The 25,676-nt window shown below is 43.5% G+C and overlaps 1 protein-coding gene across 5 annotated transcripts in view; it reads right to left on the bottom strand.

The window, feature by feature from the left end:
• Positions 1-25,676, bottom strand: part of PCDH11X (protocadherin 11 X-linked) — a 745,920-nt gene that overhangs the window by 551,724 nt on the left and 168,520 nt on the right. The window contains exon 5 of one of the 5 annotated variants that reach the window (XR_014004155.1): positions 13,659-16,510. The exons of 3 other annotated variants lie outside the window; for them this stretch is intronic. Coding sequence is in view for 1 of the 2 variants with exons in the window: in XM_081179393.1 (XP_081035519.1) it covers positions 16,505-16,510 (6 nt within the window). In the remaining variant the exon portion in view is untranslated. Of the gene's footprint in view, positions 1-11,909; positions 16,511-25,676 lie in introns of those variants that run through there. One more of the 5 variants, XM_081179393.1, reaches the window with a different exon arrangement.

A 25,676-nucleotide genomic window follows, 5' to 3' on the forward strand; every position in this document is an offset into this window, starting at 1 on the left:
TCCCCAGTTGTGATGCTGTCTTCTTATTCTATGACTGCCAAGTTATCCTGGCCATCTTTTGACATTGCTGTCAAAAGCTTTATGAAAGTCCAAGCAAACAACGTTTAACAGTTCCCAATTTGTAGCCCATTCTCTTCACCACTATGCTACAAGAGCTAATTTTTGTATAATCTTGTGTGATTTTGATTTCTATAAAGCCACTTTGGAGTTCCACTGAATACACAATTGAGTTATATATGTTTGCAGCTCTACCTATCTGTTTAATGATCCATCTAAGGATAGATCTGTTGTCAGTGCCAGAGCACAGTGACAAGGGATTCTTCAAGAGGAGAAACTCCAAATCCCATGCCTTATGCTTTTCAACCAAATCAGATGATGATGATAATTGTATGCCACCCATCTGGCTGGTTGCCCAAGCCATAGTGTAGCAGGCCATTGTAAGGCTTCATTCTTAATATTGCTCTGGAACATTTGTATGCCCTGCTCCCGCCCAGGGATTTCACATTTTGGTGAGCATAGGAAAGGTCTTTGCAAAGGAACTTCCAATACCTCATGGAAAATGCATGCTGAGAAGCTCTGATGACCAGAACAATAGCCACACTGAGAGGGTATACTATTTGCATGGAGAACTGGTGGCTTTTAAGGATAAAGACAGTGCTAGCTTACACTGGTGGGCAATGTTGGCATACACTGCTGGGCAAGATAACCAAACTGGGCTCCTGTCTAAGTAGGTCTCCTCATCCTTGGCACTTTTACCACTATTCATGCAGTTGCCCTCCCTCCCTTGGAGCCCAATTTGCACCACTGTCCAGAAGGAGAAGACAAGTAAAGTAAAGTAAAGAGGAGCTTGGTGTTCCTTCCACTTCTTGCTGTTACTTTTCATCATATGTTTGAAAATGACAGGTGAACAGGTGGAGATATCAGGGAGGAGGAAGTGCAATGCTAGAGGGCTGGAGGTAGGTTCCCTGCTGTGGTGAGGGCATTGACAGGTGTCCAATGCTGTCAGCCACTGATGCCAGCCCTGTGTAAAGGTTCAAGTGGAATCTGCAGGTGAGGTTGGTGGTTGAGATAGCTTGGTGAGAGGGGAATCTTATGGAGGAATGTGGGGGGGGGGGAGGCAGAGAGTTAAGCCTCCCTCCACTCTCAGTTTTGCAGAAAAACACCTGACTCAGAGCTGATTTTGGTTCAGAGTTAGCCCTTCAAATGTCTTTTTAAATAAATAAATAACACAGAAAAACACACACAGTTGAACAGTGGATCAAACCTCCCAAAATGAACCTAACTTTCATTGACAAAAATCTTAAAAAATAAAATAAAATCAGACAACATCAGTTTGTTTGCTTATCAAGATAAGATCCCCTGGTTTTTCACAGGCACTAAAATGTAGCAGGCAATAAGCCGCTAAGTTTGCAGTTCCTTGTTTTTTACGGCAAGAGATTGCATTCTCCGCCCTGTCCGATTTGGACTTGCACATTCTAAGCCTTTGCAATCTGACACCCATCAAAAACCCAGGCATTTCTTTGACATGCCAGCATGTGTTTTTGTCATTTATGTCAGAAACTCACATGACAGCTTCCTTATTCTTCCACAGCTGACAGAATGCAGTTTTGGATGACCAGAGCAGGTTTTGCTTTGATCCATTGAAAACTGACTTGCTGTTAATTGGCATTATTCACATGGTTAGCCACATAAGATGCATATACCAGTGTGATTATTGACATGTGAGGTGCGTTTCCTAGAGTTTTCTTGGAGTAGGGAAGGGGAGTCTACCTTCTTAGCTGTTTCCTGGAACATATGCTGTCTAAACCAGACCTCCAAGGGTGGGGGTGATTGTAAATATATACGCATCCTTCATTTCGTGAAACTGTTTGTTTGTTTGTTTTTTCCATTAATTCTGCCTGTTGTGTGTTTGATGAAACCAGTTTTGTACCTTTAATTTTCATTTCACTGTCCCTAAGATTTAAGAACTAGAGTTAGAACCTACTGAACTGCAATCAGAGCTGCTTCAGCTATTGAACTCTGAACTCAGGACATACACGTAGATAAGCTTTGCTTTACAGAGTTGTCTTCTTCTGTCAGAGGATACAAAATTCCACTCTAAAGTACACTATTAAGCTTAAAAGGTTACTGGAAAACTATAGGGCCTGGACTATCCGAAACCAAGCATGCAGATATTCAGGATTTACAGTTCTATGAAAAATATACATGGAAAATCTCTAGCTCAACAACAGAGCACATGTCTGGCATGGAATGTTCCTGGGTTCAAATCCTAGCATCTCTGGGGAAGCCTGAGAAGAAAACCTCCTGGCTGAAAGTTTAGAGAGCCACTTCCAGTCAAGATACAATCTGATAATCAGTGCCAAGCTTGATGGGACGGTGTTGTGATTTGGTTTTAGACAGTTTTTATATCCATCTAGACTCTAGAAGGTAAGTCCCATCCTATAAGCACCACATAAACATTGTTTCATTGCTCCTGCTGCTGCTTTTTTTGAAAGGAAAAAAAGGCAGACCTCAAATCATAATCTAAAGCAAGATATGGCACATTTGTTGTTGTTGTTGAGGGCTGAATTTCCTCTGGGGTGATCTGTTTGGGACTACATGCTATCAGCGGGCTGCAGCACAGTCAGTAGTGGGAGGGGAACATAGACAAAAGCAGGCAGGTAACCTCTTTTTTTTACTATTTTGTCACCTATTTTCTCTCAAAGGGCCACACACAGCTCTTGTGCCGCAAGTTCCTCAACCATCAGATTGGTCTTGGGTCCCACCTGCGCTATACATTTAAAGAAGAATCAGACCATTTCAAACAGCCATGTCTTTCCCCTGGGAGCTATAGTTTGTTAAGGGTGCTTGGAGTTGTTAGAAACGCTCCCCTTCCCCCCCCCCCGAGCTACATTTCCCAGAGTTCTGTGGGAAAAGGGACTAAATATTAAAGCACTGTGAATATTGTAGCTCTGTGGTATGGTGCTGCTTTAAATGTATGGTGCAGCTGGGACCCTGATTGATGCCTGCTTGGGGACTGCTTGAAAGCCAGAAGGAATGAAGAGCAGGATACAATATTGTCAGGGAACTGCCATCAGCTCAGAGGCGAGAGGTGGAAGGGCAGTTGTGTTACAGGGAGCCTCCGAAGCAGTTCCTCCTCTGGCGAGGAGGAAAGGCCCACCTCCAGTGGGGAGGGGGTGCAGGGACCAGGAGATGCTAGGGAGAGCCCCAACACCAAGCCTGAGCAAACTGGAGAGGAGGGAAGTACCCTTTTGCCAGCGCTCACTCTGTGCAGGAGGTTTGGGTGCAGAGAGGGGAAGAGAAGGATGAGGGTCACACGACTGTTATGTTGGGGGAGGTACAAGGACCGGCCATGCCCAGATTCTGCTAGCGACTTAGCATACATGAACTTGCGACACTCTGCACTGTAAATAGTTTGTATTAATAATAAAGCCTGGAAAAGACAGGTTGGAGTCTTGCCTCTCGAGCAACCACACCAGTCACCTGACAAATATTATTGAATTAATGAAGATACTGCAGCGATTTGTCCATGGCAAGGTGTATAATTTCACAGCATCGTGAAAGCTGGACCAGAAACATGAGCATGCTTGAGGAAAGTGCCAGGCCTCCTTCTCCTAAACATCTGCAAAAGCCACCTACTGCCCCATTGAGGGTGAAGGACACCAAACGTTTGCAGGTGATTTCTATTATTCTCAGGACAATATTTCTGGAAGCCTTTTAATTGGTCGACATCCTTCTTGAATTGCAAGATACATTTATTTTTCCTCACTCTTTCCGGAAATGTTTGCTTTCTCAAATCACTAGCTACATACCAGCAGAAAGTGGGAATGGAATGAAATCAGTAGATGCCCTTTTTATAGAAATCACTTTATAGAGATGCAAGGCCAGGGCTTTGAAGCGAGTTTGCTGATACAAAAATGGTAAAAAGACATGCCTCTTGTGCACAAGAGAAATACAATATAGTTCTTCTCGTTTAGAAACAATGCAGGGAAAGTGGAGTTCACAAACCATAGCCAGTTTTTCCTTAAAAAAAATCACAGATCCAGACACATTGATCCCAGCAAGGGCAGCGAAAAACTCTCCATTTTGCTATCTTACAGGGGTTGCTATTTTTCTCCTTTCCCTTTTCCCAGTCCTATGTTAAATTTTACACATTTCAAAGTAAGTTTGCTTTTTAAAATGAAAATTATTTGCATTTTAGATGTATGCATATTAGTGTGTGCATTTTGTACACACTGCCTAGATGGACAATGTCTGTGTTTGGGGTTTTTTTTTTTATTAATTTGGAAAGAGAATTAGGCAAGTTCGCCTTTGAATGTGAACTCAGCCTAATCTATCACCCATCCCTACTTTTAGATTGCTGTATCTTTTTGCTGTTAGGAACATAGGAAGCTGCCATATAGAACATCAGACCATTAACCCATCCTGCTCTGTGAATGGCAGGGGCTCTCTGCAGTTTCCCACCTGGAGATGCCGACAGAGATTGAACCTGGGACATTCAACATGCAAACCAGTTGATCTACTACTGAGCAAGGATTCTTTAAAAGCAGAGAGGGTTACTCATGTTTCAATTTTCCAGAGTTTGCTGTTGTTAGCCATGGCTGGTTTCTCAAGTGATGCTTAAAATGCCTCTTTGCTGCCAACACTTTCCCTTACATATAGTAAACCTGCAGCTTACATCAGGGTTACGTTCTGGGGATCATAAGGTAAAGTTAAAGGGACCCCTGACCATTAGGTCCAGTGGTGACCGACTCTGGGGTTGCAGCGCTCATCTCGCTTTATTGGCTGAGGGAGCGGGCGTACAGCTTCTGAGTCATGTGGCCAGCATGACTAAGCCGCTTCTGACGAACCAGAGCAGTGCACAGAAATGCCGTTTACCTTCCCGCCGGAGCAGTACCTATTTATCTACTTGCACTTGGCAGGAGCAGGGACCGTCGCAGGGATTCGAACTGCCAACCTTCTGATCAGCAAGTCCTAGGCTCTGTGGTTTAATGCACAGCGCCACCTGTGTCCCTTTCTGGGGATCATGCCTAAAGACAAAATTGTGCATAGTCAAAACACATTGGGTGCAACAGCAGGTGAGATTGGCAAAATCTTTTCCCCCTCAATGTCCTCCCCCTTTCCACCCATTATTAGTTTGTTTGTTTGTTTGCCAAGCACTAAAAGTTGAATGTGCAGAAGTTAAATGTAAGTTGTGGGCTTTCTGTACAAAAAGAACATTGTTCATGGTCCCTTGTGAGGGCTTATTCACACTTACCTTTTGTTTCATGCTTTCCAGGCACATATCTGGGCTTTAAGGCTCTGTATTAGAGCATTCTTTTCCCCCCTTTGCCCTGGAAGCCAGCTTTTTAAAGCTGAGGTGCAACAAACAGCAATTCAGGGTTTTCACAGAATGCTGTTTGCCCTGTTTCTGTGGGTTGTTGCAGGGAAAGCTCCAGAGGTTATAAACAAAAAATGGTGCTTGGACATAGAGCTTTGAAGTGTGGACCTGGAAAGCTTGAAGGAAAAGTAAGAGCCTGTATTCAAGGGACACCATTCTTCCATGTACATCATGACTGGGCTTGGGTGAGACAATTACAGCTGCTGGTGTAGGGTAGACACACAATGAACCAGTCAAGTGTAACCTGAGTGAAACCCTGGCATATCTAAAAAGGCATATCTAACACCCGGGCTATTGCTCAGCCTTTGCTGGACCAACAAGGAGACATACCAAACATATCTATGCTGGTGGAAATCCTTCTGTGCAAATGGAATATTAAATGGTGAAGAATTTATATGAAAAGAAACCACAGATGGCAAACTATTTAGACCTTAGCTTCCAACCTCACCTCCCCAAGCTACAAAAGCAATTAATCAATGCTACCTCTGTGCATATTTAACCCAATGTTCAAAAGGGCTTATTTGCTCATGCCCAGAGCTTTATAACTTTCTTTCTCACATGGCTTTGCTGGATCAGAGGCCATCTCTCTGTACGTATTTACACAAGCTGGTTTAAACTCTAGGAAGTTAACATTTTGCAGAATGTTGCAATGTCACATACTTGAGCTCATACATACACGATCTAAAAATAAGTAATCTATATTCCCCTTTAACCTTTGTGTCTGTTCACTGCCTCAATAATGTTGTGCCTTAATTTGATTCAGTACATGTTGCTGTTCAGTTTGATGTATGCTCTTGGGGAGGCAAACTTATTAGAAAGAAGTCAGTGAATATTACAGAGAGAGAGAGAGAGAGAGAGAGAGAGAGAGAGAGAGAGAGAGAGAGAGATAACACCGTTTTACAGTGTGCTTGTTTGCCTAACCACTGACATTGTGATGGATGTTATATAAGGAAATACAGGGCAGAAAATATTGGGCACAATCTCCTGAGCAGTAATACTAGGCAAACCCCATTGAAATGAATGGACCGTGTACAAGAACACTGCTATTGCCAATTTTTCTACCTGCTTCAATCTTTTCTGCAATTGTCTTCATTTCAATTCAATGGGAAGAGGTGGTGCTAGTTCACAGAATATTCTCCATTTTCAATTTGAAACACTGAAAGAGCAATCTTATACACTCTTACCTGAGAGAAAATCCAATTGAACTCAAGAGGGCTTACTTCCAAGAAGACATGCATAGAATTTCTTGCTACTGCATTTTCCTGTTTGCTGCTTTTTCCGTTTTTTAAGGGGGGACATTCTTCCTGGATTTCTCACACTGACCATTTTATCCAATCTGCAATCTCACTATTAATATGATGGTGCTACATAACCAATCAAGTTTAGTTGTGTCATGGCATTGATAGGAGCAAATGATGTGGCAATGGAGCAAGCTGCCTGAATTTGCAGCAAAACTACCTATGTACTCTTGCTCAACTCAGAGAGAAGACTCAAGGCAGGCCATTTCCACTGTCTGTTCTACTTGTATTCCACCATCTGCTATCCCTTTCTGCAAGAGAAAAGTAGCCTCTGATAGGAGAAGATTAGACAGGGAGCATGAGGCTTCAAGAAAAGAAGACCCCAGCAACCCTCTCCTCCAGCAGGAAATGATGGTCAAAAGTGGGCATCTCCCATCTCCACTGAACCCTCTGCAATGTGATTATCCCTTTTCTTTCTAATATGCAAAGCCTTTTCCACCTCATGGAGCAGGCAAGAGAGGCTAGCCTGAAGTTCCAGCCTTTAAAGTTGTATACAGTGGTACATCAGGTTACAGATGCTTCTGGTTACAGACGCTTCAGGTTACAGACTCTGCTAATCCAGAAATAGTGCCTCAGGTTAAGAATTTTGCCCCAGGATGAGAACAGAAATCGCATGGTGGCGGTGCGGCGGTAGCGGGAGGCCCCATTAGCTAAAGTGGTACCTCAGGTTAAGAACAGTTTCAGGTTAAGAATGGACCTCCTGAACGAATTAAGTTATTAACCCGAGGCACCACTGTATATCAAAGGTTTGGAGGATTCCATTGAGAGTTTCTCAACATGCAGCAGTAATAGTAAGAGTGCAAATGAGTTTCAGGGAAAGCCCTTTGGTGCTTGCCAAAACTTAAGTCAACAGGAAGTGAGGGCAAGATATATGGGAATACATGTTTAGTTGGGTTGTTTTGTTTGGTGGGGTTCCTGCAAGTAGTACCAAAAATTGTTGTTGTTTTTAAAAAAGGTGTGTTTTCAAAAAAGTGAAAATATTGTGAGAAACTTGGAAGTAGTTTTGGCTCAGTCCTGATAATTCAGACTCAATAATCAGGGGCAGAAAATCCTAATGGGAGGGGGAGGTGGTCTGAGGGATGTCAGATCAGGCATAGAACGAAGTCAAAAGTAGATGACAAGTCAAGGACATCCTTCATCATTACAAAGGAAAAGGAAATATCCAGAGAGGCTGAATGCTGGGAATTCAGTTGATAATGCACCCAGTGGTACAGCTTGGCAGAAGCTTTGTGTAGAAAGTGAACCTTAATTTATCTGATGTTCTCCTACCACTTGCAATGACAATAGAAAGGGCTGCCCCATTTATCTTCCTTCTTTCAAAAATTGACATGCATTTGAAACAGAGATAGGTGAGACACAGCTTAAAAGGTTGTGATACTGCCAGTACTATCTCTTACTGAAGGGGGAAAAATGATGACTAATGTCTAGTCAATTGTATATATAATTGACCTCTATTCATCCCAAATTAAATTTGCATTCAATATCTTCCTCACCTATGGCAAAAAAAATCACTGATCCCCTCTATCCTTCTATCTGTCTGTCTACAGTAAGCTATAATCAAAACAGGATATTAAACTTAAATAATTTATTTAACACTGGTTTCAGTTCAGTTTCCCTTTCAAATATCAAGCCTTTGGAGATGCTGGGTGGAATTCAACATTGCACTGTTACGATTGTTCCTTTCACACAAGCATTTCAGCTTTGCAGGTGGAATGATTGCCCCTCCTTCTCCTCCTCATGTGGTGCTGTGGGGGCACTTTCAATCCTCCCGAGCTAATTTTAAGAGGTGGGAGGGACATATGACAGGGTGAAATCACCAGTGCGCCATGACCATTTTGTTAGGCCACATCTACTTATGTCCCAGAAGCCTGCTGAAACCGTCTCCAAAAAGGAGAAACGAGAACTTACTGTGGTCCACTAGAATATGGAGCATTATCAGCACTGAGGGACACACTGCTGTAGGGGCTTTATGACTCTGAGAAACCCAATTTCCCCCCATGGATTCCATCATAACTTTACACTCTCAGCCATCACCCTAAGATAGGGATAAGTAAATCTGTCAATTTCCGCTTCTTTTGGTTTCACTCCCCTCACCTCCAACCTTAAGTTTAATTTTCTATATTTCCACAACAATTCACAATTTTATTTTATTTAATTTAAATCCTGATGAAAATACCTCAGCATTTTAGTCCAAATTTACCCTAGAATACTGAAGTCTGCAGCCAATTTTGCCCAATATATACTTCTTTTTTTGCACAGCCATTTCCCCTAATATAACACTGTTTTACATGTTATGTTCACTGATATATGCATTACAACACAAAATTTACCCTAGCATACCCTAGTGTGTGTTTTAATACATTATTTGGCTGGCGAACTGCACTGTAAATTTCAGAGAAGTGCGTTTTTTTAAAAAATGGCTGTGCTTTGATTCATGTATTGCTAGAGAAAGTGCAAATTAGTCAAGTTTATTTTAAATGCAAACCATTTTAACCGCCGCCCCCTCCAAACCCCCCAGAGCAGAAGGAACAGAAGAGACAAAGGGCACATGCCAGATACCAGGACTGGAAACATAGCCTGAGGCTTCCTTCTCCCCCAACCCTGTTTGGTAACAAGTGGTCTTCAGGATATCTTTCTTTCTTTCTTTCTTTCTTTCTTTCTTTCTTTCTTTCTTTCTTTCTTTTCTTTTCTTTTCTTTTCTTTTCTTTCAAAAAGCAAGTAAAAATAAGTGCAATATATCACTAGCTTTACAAAGTCCAACCTTCATTTTATTTAGATAAAATAAATAAATAAAAACCATTGTACTTATTAAATTTTGTGTGTGTGTGTGTGTGTGTGTGTGTGTGTGTGTGTGTGTATTTGGTAGGTTACCTAAAACAACAACAGGATATACCCATTAAATTATGTGTCACAATTTGACAGAAAATGTGTGTGTGTGTGTGTGTGTGTGTGTGTGTGTGTGTGTCTATGCCCCCGAACTATAGCTTATATTACACATAAATTTATATAGGCCCAAATCCTATGTGTATTTACCTAGTTCTGAGTAGATCTGCATCACATTACACTGCTCCTTTGAGGGGGGAACCCCATGGGAGTGTTGTGGTAGACAGGAGAGAATTCCTTCAGAATCTAATAACACACTCAGTCCTGACAGGAGGACATACAACAGGCTCTCTCAACTAGCTGCAGATTAGGTGCTGGTTTTTTGACCTGCACTATTAGCTCACTTCAAATCCAGGTGAGCAATAAATCTGTTTTTGAGATTATATTTGGAAGAACTGAGCTCTGGGAGACATGCATTCACAAATAACCCCAGCAAATCAGAGTGATGTAGGAGAGTGTTTTTGGTGTAAAAATAATATTTGTTATCGCTCTGAGCTCCTATCACCAGTATTTTTCCCCCGAAAGCATGCATATCCTGGGTGGAATTACACATTACAAAGGAGACAAATGGATTTCAAACACATGCCTCCTTCATAATTCCTATATTGGGAGAATTGGGAGAATCAGTAGGTGAAAAAGATGCTTGTCCTTTTCCCCACCTACCAAGTAAGGACAACTAGATGGTGGGGTGGGGTGAATATGGGGGGGGGGAATTGTGTGTGTGTGTGTTAAGCAATCCTCCCATGCACCAACATTGCTACACAAGGGTCAACAAGGGATAGAAGAATGGGTCAGTTTCAGTTTTCTCCATTTCTTGATTTTCCTGTCTTGAATTCAGTTATTCATATTTCCACAACATCAGTTTGCAAATTATTTTTTAAGTCCTTGTGGAAATCCACCAGCATTTTAGCGTAAAATTCTTATATACATTTTTCTTAATGAACTTTTGACTAATGCACATGCATTCTAGATTATTTATCTAGTGGTGGTCATGTTATTGAAGCGATGTGAATGTTCTCCACCAATGAATGCAACATTGACATCCACAGCTAAAAGGACTGCCGCATCCACCCCATTCTCTTCCACATCAAGAGGGAGCCATTGCCCATGAAAAAAAACTGAGTATCAGGAACAATTCTTCCCTCCATATGCCATCAGACCCATGAGTCAGTGGAGGGAACAGGAGGAACTTCAAGCTTCAACATTACCGTCCAATGATGCTACCAAGGACAAGTGAAACTACTTAGGAGTGACATCGTTTTTGCAATGAGTGCCTGAAACTCATTGGACATGGGAGGATCCCCCCACTTTTCCTTTAAAACAGTTCCAGATTTGTCCTTTTTGACTGACTGCCCTCCTAATAAGCCTCTGTTTTATAATTTTCTCCTGCTTGTTGTCTTTTGCACCTGTCCCCTAGTTGAGTCTTTGGTTTGCCCAGTCTGCTGATTATCAGCCATACCCTGAAACCATAGCAATTGCAGCTCTGGCTCTAGTTTTCAACTTGGACTATAGTCTCTGGCCTTGTTCATTACCTCAGCCTCTACGTCACCTGCAGTCCTATCAGTCCATGGAACCCAACCCTTCCAGCAGTCTAAACTGGTCATCAACGCACACAATGGAAGTGCAGGCCCTGAAACAAACAGCTGCCATAAACCACGGGGGTTAAAGAAACCTTTGTTGTTGTTGAATTCAGTGTTTTGTTTTTAAGGAAATTTGTGTTGTGTGTTCTGACTACCACCAAGAATTCTTGAAGTCTGAGCTTGATGATCAATACCACAAAATGAAGGGGGAAATGTAAAAGGAAAGGGGAAACAGAAATATTTCTGGTGGAAAGAAGAAAATCTATTTCCCAAGTTATTAAATAGTGTGTCTCAACAGTGGGGGCCCAACAGCCACAGCTGCAAATATTTAGCATAATATGCTAAACTGCTTCCTTGCTGTCTTGTGGGACATCTTTGGGAGAAGAAAAGACTAAGGAGTAAACCCTATGCAAATCCAGAGTGAAGTCCTTAAGACGGTTGGATGACATCTTGTACACCTCCTGCAGCCAAGCTGCGGCAAATGTATTGCTTTCCTTTTCCTTGGAAGACATCAGCGAGACCGGGATGGGGGGTGGGGCTCATGTTATCTGAGGAGCTCAATAAACACTGCCCAGGCTTGCACACCATGGAAGGTCACTTTGGTGCTGCAAACACAGCAAAAACAACGTGGCAGCAGTTGCAAGTTACCAGTTTCTGCAGCCACAGCAGGCGCTGTGACTCTCCATTGGTTTGACTTCACCCCTGGAGGTGCACACCATTGTCTCTTGAGACAGACAGATGCCAACCATGCAATGATAAATTTCAATATACCATTATAAATAGGATTTATTATACTTTACAGATCAGAGAGCCAAATGAACATTTCCTTTCAAAAGAGCCAGATAGCAAACATGTGAAGGGAACTTGAGGTAAATGTCCTTGTTGACAATCTACAGTTTGACAGGTGAGAAAGTAGGATCACATTGCAAGCCTGTTTAAAGTACAGTTACATCAGATATACAGTAGCATGTGAGATTTCCAGTTTTGCAGCCTACTTAATGGATCCTCAATAGCTTTTAAAATTTCAATTAAATGTTAAGCATACTGTGTTGTAGTGTTGCTGTTTTATGCAGGCATACATAAAGTCCATCACCCGCATCCAGTGCTATGTTTACGTGGGAACTCAAATATCCACCATGGATTGCCAGTTTATTTCCCTGGAGCAGCTAGTGAGAACCTTTGGATCTCCAGATGCTGCCAAACTACAACTCCCATCAGTGACAGGTATGATGGAAGTTGCACTTCAGCAATATCAGGAGAGCCAAAACTTTCTCACCCTTGCTCTGGAGAATCAGAACCAGGGGAAGCACCTTTACATGGGCTCAATCCTGCCAAAGATGGAGACTTTTAATACCCATTGATTTTGCTAGAAGAGAATTATCCAAGAAAACGAAAAACACCACTTAGTAAATATGTCTTAGGGTGGCAAATTATCTCAAAATAAAGCCATGCAGACTGTGTCAGAATAAATATACTCATTTGTGTGTGGGTTGTTGTTTTTTTGTCCTTCTTTGCTTGAAAAGTCACTTGGAACTTTGTAAAAGCCAAGTGAAACTTAGTATTATTATTAATGAAATTTATATACCGCCCTATACCTGGAGGTCTCAGGGCAGTTCACATTGTTTACCACTGTGCAGATAACAGGACCCAAGAAAGAGTAAGAACAGGTCTACTGGTGTGCAAATTCTGAAATGAAAAGTGACTGTGGGACTAGATCTATACACTCTGGGAGACAATTGATTTTATAGTTCCATTTCAGTTGGGGTTTAAGCCTGGTTTTGGCACAGAAACTGTGTTGGTCGCCCTGTCTGATGACCTCTGTAGGGAGAGAGACAAGGGAAATGTTAACTGACCTCAACCTCTCAGAGGGTTTTGATACCATCAACCATAGTACCCCTCTGGAGTGGCTGTTCTGAGTTAGAGGTGGGTGGCACCACTTTGTGGTGGTTCTGGTACTACTCGGATGGTTGTTTCCAGAGGGTGATGCTTCAGCCCCATAGAGCTTTCAATGTGGGATTTTATCACCTATGCTGTTTAACAACTACATGAAACCGCTGAGTGAGGTCAGCCGGAGGTTTGGTGTACATTGTCAATAATATGCTGATGAAACACAGCTTTTCTTCTCCTTTACATCTGCAGGTGTGGCAGTGGATATGCTGGGCGTTGTCTTGCCTCTGTAATGGACTGAATGAGAACCAACAAATGGAGCTCAACCCAGAGAAGACTGAAACACTGTTAGTGGGTGGGTCCCTAGACTTAATCAATGGGATTTGCCCTGCTCTCGATGGGGTTACATTCCCTCTGAAAGAGCAGGTATATAGCTTGGGTGGGGGGACTTCTGAGTCCTTTGCTGTTAGCTTGAGGCTCAGGTGGCCTTGATGGCACAGAATGCCTTCCATCAGTTTTAGCTGGTAGCCCAGCTTGACTGAACTGACAGTAAACTGATTTCTGGGCCTGATTCGAAGTGCTGGTTTTGACCTATAAAGCCTTACAAACGGCTCTCCCCATATGAACAACGCAAACCATGTGATCATCATTTGAAGCCCCTTGGGTGCCTCCTCTACAAGAGACCTGGAGAGCAGCAACATGAGAATGGGCCTTTTCTGTAGTGGCTCCTCATCTGCTGAATGCACTCCACAGCAACATCTGCCAGGCACCTTCATTACATAATTTTAGGCACCACCTGAAAGCATTTCTCTATACTCAGGACTTTGGCTGATCAAATATTCTATGGCCTTTTAAATGAGATTTTGGGAGGGGAGTTATTGGTGTGTTTTTGTTTCATTATGCATTTTATGATCTTATTTTGTATTTTCATGCTGCGAACCTTCCAAGGCTCTTTGGATGTTGGGCCGTAAACAAATTTATTTATTTATTTATTTATTTATTTATTTTTAAATTCAACTCTGAATATATGAAAGGAAGAGTACATGCGTAACACTTACTTTTTAAAATCAATGTGTGTTAAGAGTGCTTAACTCTGGCAGGATTACTGCACTCAACATGTTGTAGAAAGACTGAGAGTAGCACTCAGCTTTTGCTGTGCATTGACTTGTCCAAAAAATCAATTTGGGCTCCAGGCAAATATAAAAGATTTAAATAATTATGGAGCTTATGCATTTCTTTTTTTCAAGGGACACGTGTTTAAAATGTGGAAGCACATGGCACTTCTACATTTGCTTTTCTTGTGCAAAAGTGCTTCCCGTGGAGCAATTTCTTGTTGATCTAGGCGCACAATTAATATGTGATTGGGACAGATACCTCTTCCCCCTTCCCCTGCCATCTAGCTATCCAATTTTATATTAACATTCATACAATGACCAAAAAAAATCCAGGTGTTTTTTTTTTCCTTTTTACTCCTCCCCCCTTTTTAAAAGCACTGAGTGCAATCCAGTAGGAATATTTTTCAAAACATTTGAAGATAATAGAACCATTTCTGTGCTCTTGTAGAATCCTACTTTTCAGTGGGATATCCACAGTCAAAGTTCTAGGTGGACTGTGCTCAATGAATCCTGCACCAATCCAAACACTGTTACATGAAGTGTACATTCTTTTACATTATTGCCCAAGGATGATACAATGCAACACATTAATGCAACACATTAATGCAAACTGTGATAGGCATAGTACACATTTTAAACATGTAATAAGCAACAACCAAAAAATGAAAATGTTACATCTTATGCTAACCAAAGATAAATTCAGTGATCTTGCCAAATTGCCTAAAAAGGCAGCCATTTTAATGCTAGGCAGCAGTATTATTATTTATTTGTACTAGTGGTAGTTAAGGTTTTGATTTATTTATTTTTTTAAATCACACTAAATGCAAGACCTTTTGCTTAAATATTGGGGAAGGGCGTGCCATCTAAATTGTGCCTAAGTAGGTACTCTTAAAAATGCTAGCCAGCATAATATAAAATAAGCTTTCATCGAAAAGCTTAACAGTTAGAATAATTAAAAAAAGAATGAGAGAGGCTGGCTACAAGTGTATACTATACATATATCTATACGGAATTGCAAGTACGAGGTACACCCTCTCTTGGGTCCAGTTCATACAACATGCAGCACAATCCTATGCATGTTTACTCAGATGTAAGTCCTATTGAAATCAATGGGACTTACTTCCCATTCCACATGTTTAGGCTTGGAGGCCTAGTGGACCTATGATAGAGGAGCAGATATACAACTCTCCCCCACCCCATGGATGCAACATGTGGAGGTGGGTGTTCCATGTACAGCAAGGGTACCCATTGTGGTGGACTATAACTCCCATCATCCTTGACCATTGATGCTACTGGAGCTGATGGGAATTGGAGTCCAGCAATATTTGGAGGTCCCCATGTTTCCTACCCCTGCTGCACATGGAACCATCCGTCACATTCTCCATGATGTCTGTCATGGAGAAAATGCATTAGCAGCTGACTTTCCACCATGCTGAGGATTGATAGCCTGTTAAGCCAGTGGAAAGAGCCATTTGGCATTTTAAGATTGACAAAGCACTGTAAAATGCACATATCTGGCTATCCTGCATAGCGGAAAAAAGTATTTCTTACAACAACCCCCCTCCCCCCACCCCACCCAAGAAAATAAAAAATAAACCAACAATAATTTCTCATTCTGGAGCATATGAGACAAAGCATTTTACCAAGAAATGCAGGGAGTATAGATAACTTTACTTTGTCTTTCTTTCTTTTTTTGGATGTATATGCCTAAAAGTTATTGCTCCTTTATCATCATGTATATGGGAGAGAAGGCATAAGGTGGGATTGGGGAACCTGTGGCTATTCGCTGTCGCTGGACTATGCAACCCACCATCCCTAACCACTGGGCATGCTGGGTGGGGCTAATGGGAGTTGCAGTCCAGCAACACCTGGAAAGGAACAGGTTCCCCATCCCTGCTATAAGGGAGGGGAGCATGGACAAGATATATCCTCAGCATAAATAAGTTAAGGGCATTAGTCCATTAAGGACAAAGTGGCTATCAGCAACATAAGAGAATAAAAAGATTTATCTTATATAGTTACCACCATTCACACCCAGTGATGGTTAATATCACTTATTTTGCCTTAGGGAAAAACCCTACATTATCGAACACTTATAGCACAATGTTCTCAAGTCTCTCTTTGTCTTTCTTTTCTTTCCTTTTCTGTCTTAGCGTTCTTGCCCTGAATACCTTTCAGTAGGGCAGCTTGAACAGTTCACCGCCACTTCGAAAACCCCTCTGGAGATCAGACGATAAAATTCTTCAGCAATCAGGGAGAGAGGACAAAGGGCTTTCTCGTGCTATTCCCATATTTCCATGTTTGCTGGCTTAACATCATTGTGTATACGACTTCAGTACTTAACAGCTGATGCGAAGACGTTCAGAGCTGGCAAACAGAGAAACAGCATGAGAAAAGCCCCTGCCTTCATCATCACATCTCCAACCCTACCTTAAAAGTTGGCTTGGCAGCTATCAACTAGCTTAATACTGTCATGGGGATGGGGAGGGGCTTGGGGAGATTTTACTATTTTTAGATTTAGATAGGCAATTCAGATTTAAAGCATTCATATGGGAGATGCAGGCTTGGGGAACCTGTGCCCCCCACTCAGATGTGGTTGGGCACCAATTCCTATCAGTCCCTCCCAGCGTGGTCAATAGTAAAGAATTATGGGAGTTGTGTTCCTATAATATCAGGATGACAACCGATTTCCCATCCCTGATTTACAGGATGCTTGCTGTTCGGGTTTATCTGGATATAACAGCTATCCCTCCAAGCTGCCCTACTAAGAGACATATCAGGATCTATATAAAGGATAGATTTGCTAAGTAGCCAGCATGGTGCTCTCTAGATGTTGCTGAATTCCAGACCTCAGCCCCAGTCAGTGTGGGCAGCTGTCAGGAATGGTGAAAGATGCATTTCAATATCAAGGGAGCAACACATTAGCCAATGCCTGCAAGGGGTCATTCCCTGGAGACTTTAGTTATATATTCTGTGAAGGTGGAGGGGGTGGGGAAGGGGTGCTAACTAAGCATTGCATTAAAGGACTCTTGACACATTCATCAAACTACAATTCCCAGGATTCTTTGGGGAAAGACATGACTAGCAAATGGCTTTAAATCAACATAAGATCATAGTACATACATGCCCTTAGTGGAAATACATTACTTATTACAATGCAACTCTTCTGCCAAAATATGTGGTACAGCAGGCTTCAGGCCTTGTAAATGTATATAATTATAAAATGTCATGCACTCAAGGGACTCACTGCAACATATTTTAACCCCCCCCCCCATTTTGTTAGAATTTTCTGAAATTGAGGAAGGTCTGTACATCCATGTCCCTCCCTCCTACCCGCCAACCGTGCATTGTCATCGTGTTTAAGAACTTGTTTTTAGATTCCTGATATCGAGATAGCATATGTTCAAAATATTGTGAGAAAATAATATTGGGAAAGATGGAATATGGGAAGAAAGAAGACTGAAACAAAGCAGAGCAATTAACATAAAATATCCTAACTAAATCGTCATGATCTCACTGTAAAGTGCAATAGTAAAGAATGGTCAAAAGTATGCATGAAAGCAGGGCTGGAGAAAATCAATGCAGAGTAATGGCAAAGGAGTCAAACACACAAAGGTCCTGTTCCTACAGCAAGCATAGTTAAATTTTCCCAAGTGCATCAGTGCAAAAATGCTAACTTTTGGACCCAGTTTGCATATGTAAAATTGGCTGGCTTGATTTTCAGTGCAACCCATGCCATATAAGAATGGATACAGCCTGCTGGAATGCCAGCAAACCAAACTGGGGAACTCAAGCAGCAGTTCTGCATGTGCAAATTCAGCTTTACCTGAAATGGTAAATGAATTGATACCAAAGGCACACACACTTAGTGGTCGCATATGTTAAGAGGTGCAGAACGGAAAAAGTGAACTCTCAACTTTAAAATGTTTTTCAACTTGCACTGAGTCACCCTGAGTACTGTAGTTATGTAGGAAGGGTGTGGCACAAACACTCGTAAAGAAACCTTAAATATTTTTCTTCCTCTTTTTACTAATTTGCTTGGATTTAATGCAAGAAAAAGTAAGTGGCAACTTCAGAGGAGGGCCAGGCTCAGAACTGCATTCAGCTTAGATGCAGACAATCTATCCTAGATAGTGCCGGGACAACATCAGACCCTCAAACATTCCTCAGATGAAAATGGGGACACTTCTCACACAACCCCAACTGAACCTCCTTGACCTCCATCCCCCCTCCAAAAAGCATTTCATATTGGAAGAAGGGTAAGCCCCATCACCACCACACCAGTGGGACACAGCACACGTGCCGGAAAGGCTTTCACAATTCTGGCACTGTCCCTGGAAAATAAGGACATTTGGAGGGTATGCCACACTAGTCTCTAGATAAGGTAGATTTACTCATCATTAAGCTGCCACAAACTCCTCAGGTCGAGGGAGGATGGAAGAAGTGTGCTAGTATATCTCTGAGTACCTGCAGCAGCTATTGGTTGCCCTGCCTCAGTAATGGATTGGATGAGAGCTAAAGAACTAAAGCTCAATCTAGATAAGACTGAGACACTGCTGGTGGGTGGTTACCTAGCATGGATGGCTGGGAGACTGTCTGTTCTTGATGAGGTTACATGCCTGAATCTGGTCCGCAATCACCTGTTCAAGAACCTTGCCCATGAAGGGGAGATTAGCAACTTGTTGGTAGTTACTTAGATTTTCTTAATCAAGGGAGCGTTTCTTGAGGTTTTATCTTTAAGTATGCAGAGACAACGCCCTCTCACAAGGATGCATTAATCACCTCCCTGACCCAGCCAGCTGCCCCCCCCACTATTTTTAATCAGTCAAGAGGGACAAGGGTCCAGAGCACCTTGTCCATATCCACAACTGATCCAATCATCTTGTCCATATTCTCGAGCCTTACTAACTGAAACTTGTCCAACACAACAGGACTAGAAAGTGCTCTGGACACCCCTTGAGAGTAATCCGCTGTAGCCACAGAATTAAGATCCTAGTGGATGCAAGCAATTTCAAAATGCTTTGCAAACACAGCGAGAAGCTACCATTAATCCCACCACCATTGATCCCACCACCTCCTTTAGGCCAGAATGTAAACGATGCTGCACTACCCAGAACAGAGTGAGGATGCAATGGAGTGAGGATGCAATGGAGGCAGCAAAGTATGCCTTCCTTGCTGCCTTCACTGCCATTAGGTAGGCTCATTTGCATTTCACCAGATCTTTCCTCTACTCACATTCAAGCCATCTCCCAGCTCATTTCCTCATTCTAAGCTCTGGGGTATAACACAAGCCCCCCCCCCCCATGGGAGAGGGTGATCGGGGTGTCCATGTCAATGATCTGGGCCATTCAGATGTTCCAGAGGTAAGCCAGGGCTTTGGTAGGAGTGTCAGTCATATCAGGCAGGAAATCCCCCAGAGACATTTGGAAACCCATTGGATCCATCAGTCTCTAAGGACAGACTGTCCTCATATGTCCCTTACCCTTGCAGAGGGGGAAAGTTACTGAAAGCCTAAATCTCAACAGGAAGTGATCTGACCATGACAAGGGACTGGTGACAGTATTTGCAAATCACACGCTTCCTGTGCAACTGAGAAAACAAGCTCCATAGTGTAGCCTGTCATATGCATTGGGCCACTAATATGATGGGACAGCCCATAGTCATCATGGCAGCCCAAAGACCTGAGCCACCCCAACACCAGTCACGTTGGCAGTGGATGTTGAAGTCCCCCATAACCAGCAGTCTTTGAGTCCTCAATACAGTCGTACATTGGAAGTTGAACGAAATCCGTTCTGAAAGTCCGTTGAACTTCAAAACATTCAAAAACCAAATTGTGGCTTCTGATTGGCTGCAGGAAGCCCCTGAAGCCAATCAGAAGCTACAGAAGCCTCATCGGATGTTCAGGTTCCAAAAGAACATTTGCGAACAATAACAATCACTTCTGTGTTTGTGGCATTCGTGAGCCAAAACGTCCGAGTTCCCGGGCGATGCCTCTGAGACCATCTCTGTCAACTCATGCAGGGAGACTGCTGAGGAGCGGAGTGAGTGACAAGTCAGCAGAATCCCTAATTTGTCCCAGTTTCCCAGTGCCAGGAACTCTGTCCCACAGCTGGACAGAGAGCCTGGAGAGAGGGAGAATCTCTATAAACCAAAGAAACTCCCTCTCTCCAATTGTCATGGATTGGTTGGCCACAGAGGAATGGTGGGAGGAACCAGCTGGGGAACCACCAAGGGAAGAAGGCTCAGAGTCTAGAGAGTGCTGGTGGGACAATGATGAGTGGTCAAAGGGAAAAGAGGGAGAAGACTGGGATGAGGAGGTGTCAGAAGCTAAAGAGGTAACAGGGCTTAGTGAGCTGGGAGAGTCCGTGGCAGAGAGCAGTCAAGAATCAGAGGCAGAAGTTGAAGCAGGGGAGAAAGGAAGCCAAGAGACAGAGATGAGTCTGGTTGGCAAAGAGTCATTAGTATATCACCCTCATCCTGTTATAAGCCCCTCTCCCCTCTGGTCTGCCAGAACCAGAAGAGGCATGGATAAGAGGCTGGTTGTATGCAGGTGCAGTCTCCAATTGCTTGAAAAAGGCTCTGGGTGTCAGGGGCTTAGATGGCTTGAAGAGGTGGGGACATTCAGTCTTGGCAACTGATTCATGGGGCCAGACCTACCAGGGATGAGTTGCTCTGCTCATTAATCCTGAAACTTGACAAAGTATGTGGAGATTGTGTTTTTGCTAATAAAGAGTTAACACCAATTGTGAATGGTGTGATTTACTGATGGCACACTCCTGTGACACTGACCCTCAAGACTGCCCTGATGCTGCACCAAGTACCGAGCTGGGCAGAAGAGTTGGGGTCACCTCTAGCATGCTCATTCACCCAGGTCTCAGTTATACAGGCTGAATCAGCCTCCTTGTTCATAATCAGATCAGAGAGGTCTTCCTCAGCCCTGGCATTCAGCAAAAGCAGCTGTAGAAGGGAGGACTGGCTAATAGCACAACCACAAGTTGGAGGAGGGGCTGGCACACAGCAGGCACCAACTGCCTGTGCCATGTGTCCCTTACACATCTTTCCCCCAGTATCTCCTCCTGCTCTGGACCACTGTGACCCCCCCCCCCAGCTTTCTCCTGCTCCTCTCTTCCTAGACACATCCTACATCCTTTTATTTAAAACAAAAACAAACCCAAAATTTAAAACCCACAGATCAAAAGCCATTTAGAAACAATGTAAAACACTTTAAACAGCTGGGGTAGTAAAGCCAGTAACAGAGTCCCCAAGAGGACCCCCTTAGACACTGCCCCAACCCATGAGTTTGTTCCAGCTTTTTGTAGCTGGATTACATCTGGGTCCTGCCCTCCCAGATCAGATAAAAAAAAAACCCTCCCAAGCAGGGAGCAGGTCCTCATAATAAAATAATCCTGAAACTGATGACCAGTGGAGGTTAACACACATTTGGATGAGTAGGCAGGGAAGTAAGAAAGTATACTCTTCAGCCCTGTATTCATTACAGCTCAAAATGCCGTGAATCCCTTTTCTATACTGCTACTATGTTCAGTCTGAATGGTTGAGTTGGATCCAACTAAGGACCGCTTACCCCCCGTGGGCAGCAATTGCAGCCTCCTATGGACCACGGTTGCACTAGGAGCAGGGGGGTGAGTGCTGGTTTCCTGTGCAGTTGAGTGGGGGACAACATTTCTTCCCCAACGGTCACACAGGCTTCTGGTCCTCCATCCAGGCAATCACAGGAGGCCCAAGAGGCGCAAGGGTTCAGAGTGAACCTGGGTAAAGCCAGAATGCACCTCCTGCCCTGGGTCTAGTTGGTGGTTAACTTCCCCACCCTCCCTCCATGTCTTGCCATGGTTCTGTTTGATCATTAGTGAGCAGAAAGCAATTAAGACCTTGCTATGGAAGCACTGGGTCACCATATTTGGGGCCAGGGAGGAATTTGTCCTCCAGGCAAATTGGACCAGCTGAGAGATTTTGCCTTCTTCGTAGCAACTGTCACAACATGGGTGGGTAAGGCATTTGGTCAAGGTGGGCTGGGTATCTGGATTAAGGATCAAGGTGGGCTGGGAGGTGAGCAGGACTCTCACCTCACGCTCCATTGGATGTGGGTACTTCATTAAAGGGCCAAAGGAAGGTACTTTGATCCTGATGCCCAGACAGGAGTTGATTTCCCAGGATACTCTCCCCAAATGGTGATCTCAGAAGACACCCTGCTTTGATGAATGTCACAGGGTGATCCTTAAACTGAGATTAGCTCTGACTGAGAATCAAACAGCAGTTATGCTGGGTGATTCCAGATACACACCAATGCCTACTCCAAAACCTGCTTACATCTGTAATCAATAATGTTGTAGCCTATTTTATTCCAAAGTGATGGCGGATTCTTCTTCTTCTTCTTCTTCTTCTTCTTCTTCTTCTTCTTCTTCTTCTTCTTCTTCTTCTTCTTCTTCTTCTTCTTCTTCCCTCCTCCCTGGTTAGCCCCCACACAATAGCAGCCTTGCTGCACCCAGGCCTTTAATCTGTATACCATATTTTCCACCCCATAGGATGCACCGCCCTATAGGACACACCTAGGTTTTTTTTTGGGGGGGGGAAATAAAGCGGGGGAAAATTATTTCCCCGCCAGGCAGGGGGCTGGCACAGGGGAAGCCCGAGCTTCCCCTGACCCCAGCCCCCAGAACAGCCTGCTATCCGCAAGCCTAGGGAGCCGCGGCGGTCTCCCCAGGCTTGTGGACAGCTGCACGAAGCCTGGGCACGCTCTTCAGCAAACCCGAGGTTTCAGAATGCAGGCAGCTCTGCGCAACCTTTGGGAGCCCGGCACAGCTTCCCGCCGGGCTCCCGAGGGTTGCGCAGAGCTGCGCGGAGCCCAGGAGTGCAGGCAGCTCTGCGCAACCTTTGGGAGCCCGGCACAGCTTCCCGCCGGGCTCCCAAGGGTTGCGCAGAGCTGCGCGGAGCCCGGGAGGGCAAGCGGCTCTGCGCAACCCTCCGGAGCCCGGCACGGCTTGGCACCGGGCTCCCAAGGGTTGCACAGAGCTTCCTGAAGTCTGGAGAGCGAGAGGGGTCGGTGCGCACCGACCCCTCTCACTCTCCAGGCTTCAGTGAAAGCCTGTATTTGCCCCATAGGACGCACACACATTCCCCCTTCATTTTTGGAGGGGGAAAAGTGTGTCCTATAGGGCGAAAAATACGGTATCTGGATTAAGGAAAATGATTCCAGGGCTGAATATAACCTTTGTTTCTGTTCCCCACATTTGTCATACAATAGTTGCAATTGTTAGTAATGTCTTAAAAGTAGAATGTCAAGTTTACTTTTAATAGCTTGGGAGTGGAAGGGATAGAGGAAGAGGAAATGGAAATAATCTCTAAGTTCAATCATTTAAATCACCTTCTTCCAACCTGGTTGCATCCAGACATTTTGTGCTCCAGCTTCCACCAGCCCTAGCCAGCATGGCCAAGAATTAGGAATTATGGGTGCTGGAGCAATAGCACTCATAGGGCACCCAGTTAGGGAAGCAGCAACTCTCCATGGTCACAGGCAATAGGACTTTCCTATGATTAACTCTCTGGTCATTCAGCATAGCTTGGAGAAACCTCAGGACAGATGGTGTGATAAGTCATTCCTTTCTCCTTCCTGAGCCCTGTACCAACCCAGGTGAGGTCTGAACATCACTACTGGGCTCTTGTTCCAGAATGCCTAGTGCCTAAAACAACATAACTCCTCTTGGGATGAGGAGAAGTTAGCAGAAGGTCCATAGCTAGATGGTAGAGCATCTGCTTAGCATGAAGATTCACCCAGGTCTAATCCCCAGTATGTCCAGGTAGGGCTGAAGTCTTCCCTGCCTGAAATCCTGTGGATTATACTGACCTAGATGGACCACTGGTCTGACTCTGCATAAGGCAGCTTCCTACATTCCACATCATTTCATTGCATGTGCCACTTGTTCTGTTTGGAAACCGTCCAATATTCACATTCCCTTCATATATTTTCTGAGCCATGATTGAATCTCACTCTGATTTGAATAAGCCCAAAGTTTCCTTTAGTGATTAAATATAACCAACCTGAGTCAGCAGGACAGCACTCAAAAATATTTCCATTCACAGACGCTGAGCATTTTTTTAAAAAAAGAAATTTGACTTAAAATAACAGTTCACTAAGCATCTCTCTGTGTCTTATATCACAGAAATTGTAACTACTGCTGAAGCTGTGTTTTAGGCATGAGAAAAAGATGAAGCCTTCCTTCAATCAACACCCATAAAAAGGTGTAGAAAAGTTTTAGGGAGGCGGGTATTTTAAGTTCCTTCCCCCTTAACTACATTGTCAATTGCCCAAGAAGAAGAAAATGAAATTCAAAGACCCCATTCTCAACTGAGACAAGTCATTACAACACAACCGAAGTAATGGTCAATGGAGGGAAATGGGCAGCACACCTTTGCTGCTGCAACACTTCTTTTTTAAGAGAGTCTTTTTGTTTGATCAGCTCCTTGAAAGCCAGACAAGCACTCACTGCAACAGTAAGCATATCCAGAGGTAGATTTAGGGCAAAGCTGCACTGGGCAATGAGCTGCAGGGCATTGCAAGTACGATTGTGCAGAACAGAAGGTGAGAGGCGGGGGAGCGTGCTGAAATTCCAAAGACCAAAGTCCATCCCAGCGTATGCTGCTAGTATTACTGCTAATACTGAAGTTTTAAATTATTATTACTTTTAATGGAAACAATGCAGCTTTTTAGAATCACCATTTAGAGTTGTGCTTCTCATGCACTCTCTTTATTAACTTAAAAAGCTAAACACTGTGTAGTTGCACTCTGCCCAACCCCTTCTAACACATAAGCCTGGACTGCGCTTTAGCCAGTGACATGGGAGACTAAATTTACAGTGTGGTGTCTGTAAAAGCTGGGCAGCATTTGTAATGCCTCTGATATTATCTTTTCCTCCCCCTTTAACTTCAGGGCTGTTTCATGCTGTCAGTTGTGTCAGGTGCCCAGCTTTTAGGAACCAAGACAGCAGTGTATATTCCTAGCCTGGAAAAAGGCACTCAGTCCATTAAGGGGAGTTGAGGGGGGCAGCCTGCTTTCTTCTTCTTTTTTTGCTGAGAGACCTTGAGGTACGGCTCCAACCAAAGAAGTCTGCAATTCCAGACTCCATTAACATTAAGAACCACTTATCAGATCCTGCAAAGCTTTATTGCTTTCCACCTGGCCTAGATTGCTTAGATTCCCAAGCAAAGGAGGCTAGCGAGGACAGGCCCATAACCTTTCTTTTGTTCTGCAGATCTAAGCTACTGCTATCCTCTATGCAAAGCGAGAAGTGCCACACTGCCATCTGCAGACAGGAATTACCTTCTAAATATGCTCATTCAGCAACCAAAATTTCCTGATAGCCAAGAGTCACTTCATTCTCATTTTCTTCCATTTAGTATTGATGGATCACAAACTGTTTACTTCTCAGTGCTTCAGCTGAGCATGAATGCTTAAGGTTTATATATTTATATATAAAGATTTAAAAGGCACAGTGAAATAAAAAGGAAGAAAAAGATAAAG

Source organism: Podarcis bocagei (assembly GCF_964188305.1).
Source record: "Podarcis bocagei genome assembly, chromosome: Z".
Taxonomy (NCBI): domain Eukaryota; kingdom Metazoa; phylum Chordata; class Lepidosauria; order Squamata; family Lacertidae; genus Podarcis; species Podarcis bocagei.